The sequence below is a fragment of the Setaria italica genome, chromosome V, assembly GCF_000263155.2.
Source record: "Setaria italica strain Yugu1 chromosome V, Setaria_italica_v2.0, whole genome shotgun sequence".
NCBI lineage: Eukaryota > Viridiplantae > Streptophyta > Magnoliopsida > Poales > Poaceae > Setaria > Setaria italica.
In genome coordinates, this window is record NC_028454.1 from 3,583,154 (window position 1) to 3,597,868 (window position 14,715).

Consider the following 14,715-nt stretch of genomic DNA (forward strand, 5'->3'; position numbering starts at 1 on the left):
ACCGTATTTTCCTAGGTCCCGTTTGTTTCATTGTGTTTTCCTTGTCCTTTTCTTTTGGTGCCTTTTCACTTAGTGGCAGAGCCATGATCACGAGATTAGAGGGGCGAGTTAAATTAATTCATGCATCGTACCACGGACCAAGTCATATAATAAATACTCGTGTTTCATTTCGTTGAGATAAAATTGTTGACCAATATTTACTCTATTAATAAAAAAGAAATTTATGACGCAAATTTAGTGCCACCGGATTTGTATTTAGATTTTTTTGCAAATATACTTTTGTATATTATAAATTGAATATTTAATAGAGTAATCCTTGGTCAAACTTAAACTTATCCTAATGAAATGAAGCATGTCTCATAACTCCAAACAGAGAGTACCAAAAATATCCTTTTGGCAATTTTTTTAGCATTCTGCACACTTATCTGTCGACCCAATATCTAGATCTCTCTCTCTCATAAACTTTGGCTCTAAATATGAGCTTGCTGGTTGGACCCTTGATCTAGGTTTTGACACAGCTAGTTAGAGGGACGATGCCAAGTAGCAGAATCGACAACAATGAGCAACGAACTGGAATGCTCTAGTGCCTGATGCTATCTTTCGTATACCATACCTTAGATCATATTTTCTCTAATCCGTACCTATTTTCTTCCAATTATAATGCTTTTCCCATTCTTGATGTCATTTTTCTCGACGGCACCTTAAATAATTGCATATCTAGTAAGATGTGGTTATAAATCATTTGATGTTGACACTCTTTATATGGGGTTTTGATGTTTTCTCAAAATACATGAAACATATGGACCATCGTATACACGGACGTATGTTCACCTCTATGAGTGCATACATACCCTTCCTATTAACACCTTTGAAAGACTAAGTTGCTGGATCATAAAATTGACAAAGTTACCATGCTGCCAAAACACTGAAACAATATTAGCAAAAGCGTAAGTATCTATATTAAGGGGGTGTTTGGATACACCCGCTAAAGTTTAGCACCTATCACATCGGATGTTTGGATGCTAATCAGGAGTATTAAACATAAATTAATTACAAAACTAATTGCACAGATGGAGTCTAATTCGCGAGACGAATCTATTAAGCCTAATTAGTCCATGATTTGACAATGTGGTGCTACAGTAACCATTTGCTAATGATGGATTAATTAGGCTTAATAGATTCGTCTCGAAAATTAGCACAAGGTTCTGCAATTAGTTTTATAATTAGCTCATGTTTAGTCCTCCTAACTAGTATCCGAATATCCGATGTGACGCTGCTAAAGTTTAGCATATAAGTATCCAAACACCCCTAAGTCAAAAACTTAAACTTAGGTGACGTCAAGTGATGTTTTGATTGCACAATGAGGAATCTATCCGACAAAAGAAAAGTATTTTTTATTCATGCTTTAATGCTGCAGATGAATTTTTTTAAAAATAAAATTAGAATGCTAACCAATGATTGACCTGAAACAAATGCGGTCAATAGAATAGTGGTGACATTTGTTTTACTTCTACATCCATTATTGAGCAATCATCACAAGCATTCTTTTAGGGGAAAATCAGCAAGAAATTTGCAAGAAAAACCCACATCATAAAGTCATTTTGATATTATGGTTTCACCTTATAATTTTTTTAAAGGTTCATATCCCTAGCTAACTTTTTTGAAAAAAACCATCCCATTTACATATGTATTACGCCTATCATGCTTATTTTTGCCGATGGAAAGCTCTAGGTGTAGTATTTATCAAATTTAGATGATTTTAAAAATATGAACCTAATATTTTAAAAAAGTTTCCAAAAAAGACCATCGCGACCGCACCTTCACTTGTTTTTGCTACTTCTAAAATATCTTCACAACAGCACGATAAAATGAGCATAATCAAGTATTGAAACAAACTAGACTCCGTTAACACGGTTTGTAGTAGCTCCACGTTTGGATAAACGGGTGAAATCGGCTAAGAACATTCATGGTAGGCCGTAGGGGTGAACATTTGCATGAAACCTGAAAATCCAAGTGATTATTGCAATTTTTCGTAGAATCAGCACCAGCCGCGTGGACGCCGCAGAAGATCCGCGCGAACAAGAATCTTTACCCGCTCCACTTCCGAGCTCGAGCTCCTCCGAGTCCTCCAGTCGTCAGTCCTCGCTCCCACTCCCCCCACTTCGCCACTTTCCCCACTCCTTTCCCTTCTCCGCTTCCTCTCCGGAGTCGAAACCCTAGGTCCCTCGCCAACCAGCTCGATGGCCTGGGCGGCGGCTACGGCTGTGGCTACGGCGCTGGTGGTTGCGGCGGCGGCGCTGTCGCCGGCCTCCGTGGCGTCGGCGTCCAATGCGGAGGGCGACGCGCTGTACGCGCTGCGGCGCGCGCTCACGGACCCCCGGGGCGTGCTGCAGAGCTGGGACCCCACCCTCGTCAACCCCTGCACCTGGTTCCACGTCACCTGCAACCGCGACAACCGCGTCACCCGAGTGTGAGCTCCCCGCCCCCCTCCTTTGGCTCCCTGACATCACACACCCGGCTGCTCCTGGTTAATCTTGCTTCCGTAGTTGAATGTGTTTGTAAATTGTGATGGTATTGGGTTCGGTAGGGGCGTTCCATCTTTGTATGATGTGACGCTCATTTTTCTGGAATTTTGAAGCGCGTGCCTGTTCCAGATGTGCAAGTCGTCATGTTCTGGAATACGAACAAGCTCCAAAATTGTTACTCTAATGGCATTAAGCATTATAACCAACCCAATGAATTTTTGCTTGGCACCTGCTGGTTGATAATACTCAGTTACTCGCATTCTAGTCATGTAATGAAATGGATCATGCAAAGGGTGGTGCCGCCTAAGTCTGTAAGAGCAACTCCAAAAGCTCCCTTAAAATTGTCCCACAACCTTATTTAGGGGAAAACAAAAAAAACTTACCTCCAACAGCTCCCCCATCTTTCCTGTAAAAATATGCGGACGCTAAAAACACCTCCGTCGCCCCGCATATATGCGGGGGACCGGTCCTTCCCCAATCCCGTGCGCGGAGCATTCCCCGCATCCGGCGGCCCTGCCCGACGCCTACGCCGCTCTTCCCCGCGTGAGCGATTCCATGCCGGTCCCCGCCGTGCCCGCAGGATTGGCCTCCCGCGCGGCTGCATTTCGCGGCGTCGCACCGTCCTCGCCCGTTCCCACGTGCGACCGCTGAGGGGGCGCCCAACGCGCTGCGCCACTGCGTGTGCGTGGCCCTCCATGCTGGCGCGCCGCCGCGTTTGCACGCCTGCACTCAGGCATCATGGATGTACGCTGCAGGCTGCAGCCTGCAGCCCAGTCGCGGGCGTGCCTATACAGCGTACACGGTAACGAATTGGGGGCAAACGAAGGTTTCAAGAGTCAGTCAGAACTCAGATCCCTGTCCTCCTGCGATGATCTGTCCAGCTCCATCCGGCGATGAATATGTGACCCAAAATGAAGGTGAAATGAAATAGGCCATACGCAACAAGAGGTTCATGTTCACAGTTTCAGTTCAGGAAATCAATTGCAAGAAAAGCACAAAGTCAATCTTTTTCCGTATCTTTTTTGGGCACATTGCTTTTGTATGAGGTTTTTTCGTTGGGCAGCTGCGCGGAGCGGCTGTTCCAGCTGGCCTCCGACGAGCTGGTGGCCGCCGTGGGCGTGGGGAAGAAGAAGAAAGAATGAGACGGGGAGAGAGCAGGGAGGCGCCGGGCTGGCCCAATAATTACGATGATGTGGCATGTTTTGAAATATTGGGGGCTAGTTATTAGCGATCTGCTGGGGTTGATATGTTTTTGGGGGAAAAACTTTTTGGAAGAGCCCCCAATACATAGTTTTGGGGAAGAATTTTTGGGAAACTCTTGAAGTTGCTCTAAGACCCTAAGAGGGCCTTGGACATCTCTTTATCATGTCATTTTGTCAAAATAAAATGCTGAATTTAACAGCTTAGATGCTTGTCAAATGGTAATTCGGTCCTTGTATTGTCAAAAGTATGGTCAATTAGATAGACCTTCCTTGTATTCTGGTTCAGGCTCTACTGTAATCGCACGCTCATGGCACACACGCTCGTAGAGTTATGCTGATGCAAGCTACAGCTCTGCACTTAGCTGTTGCATGACTGCTTTCATTTGTACAGGTAAATTTGCAGTCTGCTATTAAGGTCCAAAGGCAGCTATCAAATTCATCTGGTTGCTGAAAGCAATTGCTCCATGGAAATAGCTTCATTTAAAATAACTTTCAGCATGGCACCATTTGTCTGTAGGCTGTAGCAAAATGTGCAAGCCTTCCTTTTTGGTCTGTTTTCCAATGACTGCTAGGATCAATGTATCAGTTAGTTTTCTCTTTATACAAAACAAAGAAACAACCTGTCACATCTTTGTGCTGCCGTACAAGTTCATGTTAACTTAGTACAACACAGTGTATGTCATGCTCTGGGTCACTAATTTTGTCATAAAAAATCGAACATTGTGCAGTAGAAATTTATAATTAACACCAACTACTTTTATAACCTCAAGTTACGGTTTGGTACAAGGGTGTGTGGAATAGTTGTGCTACTGCTGATGCAATCTGCAGGGTCTGTTTGTTTGAGCTGCAGCTTTTGAGCTTTCCTGAAAAGCTGCTGCTGGCTTTTTGGTTCTACAAAGCCAATGCTAGCTTTTAGAAGATGTGTTTAGCTTTCTAAGCTCAAAAAGCTACGAAAAGCTCACAAAACTGAGCTTTCCAGCATTTCATATAAATTCAGGCTTCTAGCTTTCCGGAAGCTGCACGAGAAATTCACTGTTTGTTTGAGCTTCTAGCTTTTCACGCTGAGAAGCTGTCAGGAAGCTCAAACAAACAGGCCCTTAACTTACTGACAAAATTCCCTCCATGTTCCCAATTGACATTTATGGATTTGACTACTCAAATAATGCCGAGTCTTGGTCAAACCGCAAACTCTGTGTCCAGCCATATGTATTTGTTTCTGTATTTATCTGTATGAAATGACCATGACATCATCATTTGTTGTATTTTATTTCCTTCAAGATGTGTCATTATGCACAGTACTTTCTGACACTTGTGTATCTTGTAGGGATTTGGGTAACTCAAATTTGTCAGGGAGTCTTGTTCCTGAACTGGGGCACCTTGAGCACCTGCAATATCTGTGAGTCTGACAAAAGATCACTACCTTTTCTTTCTTTACCTTTTTCATAATCAAGTTATACACAAAATAAAATTTCAAAAAGAAACGTCATCTTCAATTTTGCATTTGTATATTGTGAGTGAAAAACATAGTTTCAATTATTTAGCATGTCAGAAGAGGAAATAATCCATCAATATTTGTTGTATTTCCCTCATGCAATCTCTTGCTTAGAGATTTTGGGGTCCAGTAAGGAGAATGCGCATACGATGCATGTATGAGCTGTGAAGAGATCCTACTGAGATTTGTCCTTGAGATCAATTCTAGTGAAGCCCATTCAAATAGATTTTGTGGTAGGCTCTGAACAATAACAAAAAGTACTTCTCGCATCACATCATCACTAGAAAACTAGAATATCATGCTCGGATCGAAATCTCCTTATATTTGCTTGTAGCTAGTGCATTTTGAACTTGGTATACTGTTGTTGCCATACTGGACAATCACACTGCTTCCACCAGTGAAAGAACTGATTATTTACCCTTTGCGTTCATATTTATGACCTGTTCGAATCTCTAATTGTTCATTCACTGTATAAAAATTCCTCATTGAGTTTAATAAAGGGAAAACTATACTAATTCATCCTTTATTGTTCATTCGCTGTATAAAAATTCCTCAATGAGTTTAGTAAAGGGAAAACTATACTAATTCATCCTTTATTGTTCCTTATCTGTGGTAGGTGTGGTTATACAGGATACTACCTTCCTTTATGAAGGGGCGGTAGAAAACCACTGTAGCTCAGAAATGCTGCTGATGTTCATTAGCAGAGAAAATCAGAAAATAAACCAATTGTAGAAGCTGGCAAAATGTGATGTGTATTTTAACATATATACAGTGCTAGCAGTAGTAGCACTACGAACTTCCTCCTTTTTTCTTTGAAAAGGAAAATTTTCTCCCATTTGCCCTGCACTTCTGCAACATAGATGCCTTTAGTATACTGGCATTAATCAACCCCATTGGTGAAAACCAGAGTTGTAAAGCAGTGTTCAGAAAAGTTTCCAATGAGCTGTTTGTTCACAGCTATTGTCATCTGATCTTTCATTATTCAATCTTTAGATGGTGCATTATGATTCATAAATAGTTCCATCGTGTTTTGTAGTATATGCTTAATCTTTTGGTTATCTAATCCTTTGACGACTGCACCGATCATCCATTAAACTTTCAACAGTGTTTCAGAATCCACTGTGGTTGAAGTTTGCATTCATACAAGTCTCTAACATTGTTCTTAATCATTACAGAGAACTCTATAAGAATGATATTCAGGGTACTATCCCATCGGAACTTGGGAATCTGAAGAGCCTTATCAGCTTGGACCTGTATAACAACAATATTACAGGGACCATACCAAAGGAACTTGGCAAGATGAAATCCTTAGTATTCCTGTGAGCACTGATACTTCTTTACATTCTGCCGCACTCAGTATCATGTTACATGTCTTTTCTCACATTTTCATCTTTTTGTAGGCGACTTAATGACAACCATTTGACTGGTCCAGTTCCAAGGGAACTGACAAAAATCTCTAGCCTCAAAGTGATGTGAGTCTTCAGCTTCCGGTTATGTTTTTACTGTATTGCATGTCTTTCTGTACATGTTAATGACAATACTTCATCTTGTGCATGCATGCTCCAGAGATGTCTCAAACAATGATCTTTGTGGCACAATCCCGACTAGTGGGCCTTTTGAGCATATACCATTGAGCAAGTATGATCTACAGACTCCTCAATTCTTCTACTGGATACACTGATTTACTCGCTTCTTGCCTTTCTGCATCTAATGGTCTGCATATTTTAGAGGAGAAGGGCCATTAGCATTTAGGCATGCTATCCAACAATCCAAAATAATACCACTTGAAGTTACAAAATCGATTTCAGTTTGCAGATATCTTATATGTTCTTGCATGTCGGATAAAAAAGATACCGACCATGATTTTCTATGAATTATACCATCCATGCTGCAGCATCGGACTGAGATCTACAATTATTATCTATTTGGTTCATTTATATGCTGAACGAGGATTACAAAGTGCTCGTTTCTTTTGATTTCTTGATGACGCGTGTGGAGTTTCACTTGCTCGCTTGGCTGTTGTCACTTGTAATAAATGTAGTGTGAAACTTTACAAACCATTTAAACAATCAGCATATCTATATGCAAGACAAGTTTGTCCTGCGTGTATCGTTTCTAAACCACTTTTACCTCACTGCAGCTTCGACAATAATCCAAGAATGGAAGGCCCGGAGTTGCAAGGGCTTGCAACGTATGACACAAACTGCTGAAATGGCAAGCAGCTCTCGTCGCTCACGCGACATAGATGTCCAGCGGATGAAAACTTTATTGAAGCATCTGGTAGAAAAGTATGCCTGGTAGTCCTGGTAGCTTGTAGCGTGCCTGCTAGTAAAAAGCAGGGCGGCAGCTCGCTGCCGCGCTTTGTAGATAGTGTTTATCAATAGCTTGTAGCACCCTGTTGAGACCTCTTGGACTGATGGTCCAGACTCCAGTGAATTGACAATGTCACGTACTGTATTGTACTACTGTTGGTCGAAGAACTGGGACCGTGGAAATATTTAGTTGCCGTTTTCACTGTATCATTTGATGATTTTCGCTTTGGTCATGTAATGCTTCTCTCTCGAAGGGTTTGGCCTCAGGCTCGAGGAAGCTAAACTTCATATTTCGGAATTCAAATCCACATCCTCTTCGATGCGGCACTTTTACTGTCAAACGTTCCAGAGGTAATTGCACTTAAATCTGTGAGGAATTCGTGTCACACAAGGATACAAAGCATCGCTCAAAGTTTGCCATAGTACAAAAAAGGTTAATAGACAATATTCATCAAATGTTGAGTGCGTTAGTAGTAATCCCATTGCAAATTTTCTTGTTGTAATCTACATCGAGCCGTTACAGAAAGAAACTATGCAAGAGAAAATGAGTAACATGTCAAAATTACTACGGTGTATGATGGATGCTGAATTCTTCTGCTATGCTGTACAAGGATGCCTATCCTCAACAAAATATACAGTCGCACATCATGCAGGCGTGTGCATTACTCAACTCATCCATGCTTCAGTTGCAAATTTTCACAAGTGTCTTGATACCAGCGCTGTATCCAGGATTGGGCGGAGTGTTGGGAATCCCATGTCTTGGAGCTATGAGAGTATGAGTCCAGTGGCGCCTCTTTCTGAAGAGCTGAGTTGCACGGGGCTGCATCAGTTGTCTTGAACTGTATCCAGGGGGCAAGTTGTTGATCCGGGGCGAATATGTCACTTAGAACTGTGAGCATGCTATGTACACTCTTCAATCAAGAATTTTTTCACCGGTTGAGAACACATTCCATACCAAAGTCCCAACCAGATAGAGCACTACCGATACCTCGAAGACATTATCCCAAGAACCTGCATTTATTCAGGAGGACTGCGTTCATCAAGCAAGCTGGTTTTGAAATAGGTTGCTAGTATGCAATGCAAGAGAGTGAGATTAAACCGAACCATGCTGCAAGATGTATCCTGTTGCTGCTGTGCCAAATACACCAGCTAAAACCCCAGCTGTGTTGGAAAGACCAAGTAGTACACCCTGAAAGACAGGGAGAAGGCAACCACCATTTAGTACTTTATGGATTTGCTTATAATATAGGTTCCAGAATTTCACATATAACAGAAACATGAGGCTATGAGTTCCATGTGGAATGAAAGGTTGTGCTATAGAACATGGAGAAAGAGAATACTGCGTATCGTGGGCCGATGTCTTGGTGGTTTGAGTATAGACCAGACTGCGAGAATGCATCAGTTCCCTGACAATGGAAAAAATATAATGAAATTAAAATGTTGTGATTAGCATGTAACAATAAATCTCGCATTGTATATGAGAAGTGCTGTTCTATTACCCAAAAAAGATTGGCCACACAAAAGAAGCAAAATGGAGAATTACCTGGCTACAAGCCATGCATAACACCGCCATGGCAGGCGAGTTGACATGGCTTAGTTGAGTTAGAAAAAATGCTGGCCCCAAGAATCCAATCGATTGCATGATCTGAAAGAGGTGAAAATAACATGAAACAATGGAAAATAAAATTCAATGGACCACTGGATGTATATGATAAAAGGGCTAACTTTGCAGTTCCGTGCAATCTACTGTTTTTTTGAGAGATAGTTGTAATCTACTGATTTATAGTGCCTTGATACAGCCTTTTTCTCGAACACGCAGGAGACCTTCATACAATTTAGTTATACTTTTTGCTAAACATATAGCGATTACTAGTTTTTCTCAACGCATGGTTTGAATTGAATGGATCCTAGTATCTTATTTACTTAGTTGAAGCGAAGGGGACTCTTTACCTTCCGAACCCTTGTCACAGATACCCCTCTACTGACAAGTGTATCTGCGATCCAACCACCAACATTTGCAGAAACTGCCATCGTGAACCAGGGAAGAACACAGACAAGGCCGGATTCCATGAGGTTGAATTTCAGAACCTATTTCAAAGCAACCTTTTAATGTACAAATGGTAAAAGTTCAGGATCCCAGGTGGAAGATTTAGTGTCTAGTATTACCTGGTTGTAGTATGTCGGCATCCATGTGAGCAAAATAAAAGTCCCCCAGTTATGGCAGAAGTGAGAAACTATAAGCGCCCAAACAGGTGGTTTTGATAATATTAGTTTCCACGGAATTGTTTTGACAGGCTCGCCTGCTGTGCTTTGACTAGTAATGAGTTTCTTTTCTGCCGCACTGATTCCAGGATCTTCAAGTGGGGAACTATATGCCTTAAAAATAAATGTGCAATAAATTCAGGGATAATAAAATGAAATCAGAGGACAATATTTGTTACACTGGAAGAATTCTGTATGTATACATACAATGCAACACTTGAAGACAAAAATACCTTGGTTGCCCATGTTGTGAACCAGACAGCCCCTAGAGACCCGAATGAATAGAAGACTGATGGCCAACCAAATTTATGTATCAGTAAGGGAGAAAATGCAAGTCCTGTCACTGACCCAAGGTACATTCCACTATACACAAGAGACAATGATCTGCTCCTCTCTGATACAGGAACCCATTTGGAAAGAATGTTATTCATTGCAGGCATCGCAACCCCCTGGAGCAAGAATGAACATGTTTTTTTTATATCAGAGAAAGGCGTAGAAAGGATATCAATAACAGAAGATGCAGAACTAAGCAACCAGAAAAAACTTGTCATAGCTGGCAAGGCCGGGATGGGTTCCCAGTGGTGTGAGCACATGAGTGCATAGCTGCTTGTGAACCTAATTTTTCAAATGTTCTAGAAACACTAACTTAAGTGTAACAAACATGAAGCAATGCTATTTCCTTCAGGCAAAAGGAACAATCGTAGGGGCAAGTCTCTCTACATTTGAATATGCTGTTATTCGATACTCTTAAGTTTCTGAAATTGGATCCGAAAGGAATATATGTAGGTCCCTTGAGTAATTAAGGCTTACCTCACCAATTCCCATGAAAGCCCGCACAACAAGAAGAAATGGCAAGCCAAGCTTTGCCGCGATGGGAGTAAGAACCGTGGCTATGGACCACCAAACCACACCGAAACCAAGGACAGTCTTTCCTCCAACAGTATCTGCCCATATTCCTCCAGCTATCTGCAATGATTATGGAATTAAATTGTATAGTAAAAGTTACTGCCTTTTATCCGAAACACAGAGTTCCTGGATGAAGCAAGAATTAAGTATACTTACTGACCTGAGTTAGGAGGTAGCCCCAGAAGAAAGACGACTGGATGAGACCGACAGTTTGAGGGTTCCAACCAAACTCTGCGGACATAGGCAGAATAGCAATGCTCATGTTCACCTGCAAATGATGGTAATATAAACCTCTCACAAACAAAGCGACACCACTATGCATGCATCCATCGATAACTGTTGCCTTGATCATAATAGTCTCTGAATTTTACCATTGATTTCCTGTTGATGTAATTGGTAGCAAGTACATGCATTTTACTGCTACAGGATTCATGAATAAGATTGGACGTATTTACATGATCACATTACACCAAAAATATGGTGCAAAGGCACAAAAAGGTCAGGTTGGACTTGTCACACCATGAAAGTTTAGCAAGAAATGCACACTTTACAATGGGCTATTCGGTTGGTCGCACGGATCGGAAATGTTTGGACTTTGGAACATGATTGGCGATTGGATATATGAAATGACACTGATGACGTACTCAATATAACCAGAATCAATTTGCATGACCATGTTCTCGTTTTTTATTTTGTGCAGCAGATTGGGTAGCATTTTCTTCTTCTTTTTTACTGTTTAGTCTGAGGGTACTTTCATATGTTCAAATTATTTCCCACCTGCATTTCTAACTGTTGCCAAACGAAGGAATGTATAGAAAAATCACGATCCACCTCACCATACCCTGTGTCATCTGCCTATCCCAACCAAAGTGCCCATCCAAATGCCACCATCACAGTGTCACCAAACTACTAGGTCAGTTGGAACCTTCAGGTTCTCCTCAAGAGAGAAATGCACAAAACTTAAAGCATGTTGAGGGTCAGATTTACGACAACTAACTATTTCCAGCACTGATAGTAATACTGCAGAGGCATTTGGTTTCCATTCCTGACGAGCATAGAGCCACCTCTCAGCTCTGAATATGTGAGCTAAAAGTACTACCCATCCCTCGCTATATGATAGAGAAATCTACCTGCAGCGGAATAGAATATAATGGAATAATAAAAAGCTATCTGACCGACTGACCGGTTTGATCGTTCGTGCCTTCGTGGTATTGCGGTCATGGACTCATGTAGCAGCCAAGCAGGCGATGCCAAGGTTTAAGATTGAAGGAGTAGGGGGTTAGCCGAGGCACGTACCCGGTCCATGTTGCAGATGAGGAATGCGGAGAAGCAGAGGAAGACGATGGCCCAGCGCTTGGGGAACTGCCCCTGCTCATCCTCCTCCTCCTCTCCTCCTTCCGCGTCCGCCTCCTCCTTGGCGAGCAGCAGCCTCTGCACCGTCTCCAGCAGCGCCGCCCCGCCGCTCACCGCGCCGTGAGGGTCGTGGCCGTCGTCGCCGCCGCCCCGCTGTGGCGTCTCCGGCTGCACGCCCGTCCTCCGCACCGCCCGCCTCCGGGCCCGACCCCGCGGGTCGCCACCGGCGCAGGAGGGGGAGACAGGCCGGCGGCTGGAGCGGGCCGTCGCCGCCGCTGGGCGGGGGCGGGCGCAGGAGAGCGGCAGCAGGTGGAGGAGCATGGCTGCAGAAGGAGAGATGGGAGAGCGTCTCCGGCGCGGCGCGAGCGGAGCGGGCGGTGAGCAAGCGGCGCACGCGAAGCTCCCCGCGGCGTGCGGGAGGGGAGATATTTTTTCCTCCCACCCCTCGAGCAAGCTTCTGGAGACTGGAGTGGCGGTGGCGAGCGGCCGTTCCCTGGACCGTGGCGAGGGCCGAGGGGGACGGGTTCCCGGTGCGTTGCGCGGGATGCCGGATGCCGCGGAGGAGCGGTGTGGCCGCCGCGGCCGCCTCGGGATACGAATGGCTGTCGCGCGCCGGGCCCTCGTTATATCTGCCCACCTGGCGCCTGACGCGTGCGCGGGCGTCCAACCAGCTCAGCGCCTGGACGGTGGACGCAGACGTGGCGCGTGGCAAAAATTTGACGGGAGTTCTATCTGCCTGTTTCCAACGGCGTACCGTTTCCAGAGTACTTTCAGTATTCAGTAGATGATGAATGAAACAGATTTTTAATGGATAGTTTTATTTTATTGTTTTATATTATATTATATGTTCCGTGTAAAACGGGATCGAAGGATTGTCATATGAAATAATTTTTACCTAGTAATAATGTGGAATAGCTTTCAAGTTTTTGAAAAAAATGTGTACCAAATTTTATCTACATATAAACACCATCCCCTCGCTTTTCAGCTGTGTCACGTCATTATTGCTTATGCCAGTCTCGATAGGGTGTCACGAGGTTTCATAAACATTAAACCGTATGCCACATTTCACAGTTACGTTGATTATTTGGCAAACTAATTATGAGGAGAAAAGAAAGAAAGTTTCATGTCAACAAAAGCTGAACTTTAGGCTTCTGCGTTGAACAACACGGAGGATCTGGAAGATCTGTTTAACTCCGATGCATGCTCCAAATTAGCTTGCGAAGGTGCAAGGCGTGCCAATCAATTTGACAAAATTGACAAGGTAAACGTTAAATTTCTGAGCCAATCGGTGGCGAAGCCTTTCGAACTCATAGGTAGACGTTCTTAGAATAAACACTACGACAGGTAGATGTTCAATGTAATCATGCGATGTAAATAAATAAAATATTAATGGCATGTGCCATCGGCTATATGAGCTGATAGGCTAAAATAGAAGCATTGTAAAATAACAGAAAAAAGAGCCCTTACTAACTATGCGCGCACCAGATAGACTAACGGATGTAGTCACTATCTTGATAAGTGTAATTGAACTTGTTTTTAACACGAATGAGAGGGCATCGACGTCAACCTGTTAACCTAAAAGATTAGAACACAGTAATAAGGACCTCTTGCCTACCGCTTACAAGCTGATTAAGCTAACGGATCTAATCAATGTTATGATAAGTGTATTGAACTTAGACAAGATAACACGAATGAGAGGATATTAACTTCGGCCCATTAACTTAACAGACAAGCTTCCGACAACAAGGCCTCGTATGCGCATCTATCGACTCAATGACATCATCGTGCTTATGTGAGATGTGGATGATACCCATCCGATGTATTGGCTCTCAATAATAGTGTTCTGATGTTAGGGATCTGACGGCTAGCAATACGAGGGGCAGGGTAAAGATCTATCGGACCTAGCATATATAAAGCAAGATCAATGAGCTGATAAAGACAACCAAATCAGATCTAAGCTGTTCGATAAATGTGAGTGCTTGATAAAACTAAGCAATCGATACGATGCACTCAATAAAACCAAACAACTCGATAACTATGAGCAACGTCGAAGACAAGCAGAATATGGGATAAAGTCTAGAAAGTTCTATTTGCAATTTAAGATAACTCGATAATTAGCCACATAACCGAATATCAAAATATAAGATTTAACTTAGAAAGTTATGATAGAGGTTGTAATGATCAGGTGACGATACTTACAAGCTCGCCTGAGATCGAAACCGATGCAGCCGTGCGCGCAAGAAGGAACTCGTCGAAACTACTGTACTCCTACTTCTAGGATTTTGGCGGCGTGGCACCGAAAAGTTGTATTGATTGATTGATGATTATTCAATTACAAGGCTCATGGGCTTATATTTATACCCTGAAACAAACTAAAATCCTAGTCAATTACGACATGACTATTACATCTACTTAAAAACTATTAAAGATAAGTCTCTACGCCTTCCCTTATTTGGTAGAGTCGATTTTGCTTCGGATCGGGCCTCCTTCGGTCTTCTATCAGCTCCTGGAACTCTGATCTTCCGTAGCTAGTCTTGGTCAACGCGGAGTCATCAACGGTCTTTTTCTCTCTCCTTCATCGACCGTTAGAACCTTATTTGCAGTTAGTCTTATGTTTAACTGCTAATTCAAAAAAGAAAAGAGATTGGAAATTTTGCTCACTC

General features: G+C 42.8%; 2 protein-coding genes across 2 annotated transcripts; one reads left to right on the forward strand and one right to left on the reverse strand.

Annotated features, from left to right (window-relative positions):
- The first annotated feature begins 2,086 nt into the window (after positions 1–2,086).
- Positions 2,087–7,741, forward strand: LOC101771495 (leucine-rich repeat protein 1). The gene is made up of 6 exons (XM_004967618.3): positions 2,087–2,470; positions 5,052–5,123; positions 6,395–6,538; positions 6,620–6,691; positions 6,786–6,857; positions 7,360–7,741. The coding sequence occupies exons 1-6, from the start codon at positions 2,241–2,243 to the stop codon at positions 7,427–7,429; spliced, it is 660 nt and encodes a 219-aa protein (XP_004967675.1). The 5' UTR covers positions 2,087–2,240; the 3' UTR covers positions 7,430–7,741.
- A 190-nt stretch (positions 7,742–7,931) lies between these two features.
- On the reverse strand, positions 7,932–12,629 carry LOC101771891 (probable anion transporter 1, chloroplastic). The gene is made up of 10 exons (XM_004967619.4): positions 11,996–12,629; positions 10,860–10,967; positions 10,604–10,759; positions 10,027–10,242; positions 9,698–9,907; positions 9,482–9,619; positions 9,075–9,176; positions 8,872–8,937; positions 8,636–8,720; positions 7,932–8,542 (listed from the first exon to the last, which is right to left on the reverse strand). Exons 1-10 carry the CDS (start codon positions 12,371–12,373, stop codon positions 8,445–8,447), a joined length of 1,557 nt encoding a protein of 518 aa, XP_004967676.1. The 5' UTR covers positions 12,374–12,629; the 3' UTR covers positions 7,932–8,444.
- Between the last annotated feature and the right edge of the window lie 2,086 nt (positions 12,630–14,715).